This window comes from Myotis brandtii, unplaced genomic scaffold (genome assembly GCF_000412655.1).
Source record: "Myotis brandtii unplaced genomic scaffold, ASM41265v1 scaffold975, whole genome shotgun sequence".
NCBI classification, from domain to species: Eukaryota; Metazoa; Chordata; class Mammalia; order Chiroptera; family Vespertilionidae; genus Myotis; species Myotis brandtii.
Genome location: NW_005372049.1, coordinates 466,087 through 466,798, shown reverse-complemented (window position 1 = coordinate 466,798; position 712 = coordinate 466,087). Strand labels below are relative to the sequence as shown.

Genomic DNA, 712 nt, shown 5'->3' with positions numbered 1-712 from the left:
CGGGTTCGCTGGCCCCCCACCCCTGCTCCTCAGAGCAGAGCAGGGTGCTGGGCGCGAGGCCCCGGGAGTCAGAGCACAGCCTGGGGGAGTGTCCTTGGGCCGGGACAGGGCAGCAGCTCAGGGCTGGAGCTGACCATCCGCTGACTTGTCCCCAGCCCGTCCCTCCCACACGGACCTCCCAGGCCCATCGCCCACATCAGCATCGACGCTCACGGCCCAGACCCCCACAAACACCCGTGCGTGTCTGATTGGCCGCGGGGGTGTCCACAGAGCTCCGCCAGCTGCCCCTCGGCTGCCCTGGGCGGGCCCCGCCTGTCTGGGCTCCTGGTGGCGGCTCCGTCCCTACCTGGGAAGGGGCCCAGCAGCCGCTGGCGCCGGCGGATCAGGTAGCGGCAGAGGCAGAAGCAGCAGCAGCAGGTGGTGACCATGGCCATGAAGAGGGTCACGGCTGTGACCAGGCGCACCACGAACTTGGGACTGGAGACGAAGAACGGGTCCTCTCACCCGCAGCCCTCACAGGGGGCACGGCAGGGACCCCGAGGCTGGGCTCCCGGTCCTGGGAGACCTCTCCCTCCCGGCCAGGCTGAGGCGGCGGGGACCGCGTGCCCGGCACCCTCCATGGTTTATGCGTGGCTCCTTGGGAAGAAGCCTGGACTCATGAGCTCCGGCACCTGCATCTCATCAGGGGAGCCCCGGCCCAGCCCCCCCGCCG

The 712-nt window shown here is 70.8% G+C and overlaps 1 protein-coding gene across 1 annotated transcript in view; it reads right to left on the bottom strand.

Moving 5' to 3' along the window:
• The window catches only part of SHISA4 (shisa family member 4), a 2,170-nt gene that overhangs the window by 815 nt on the left and 643 nt on the right, over positions 1 to 712 (bottom strand). Inside the window, exon 3 of the mRNA XM_014533394.1 lies at positions 213 to 477. Within this exon, the coding sequence (XP_014388880.1) occupies positions 213 to 477 (265 nt within the window). The remainder of the gene's footprint in view (positions 1 to 212; positions 478 to 712) is intronic.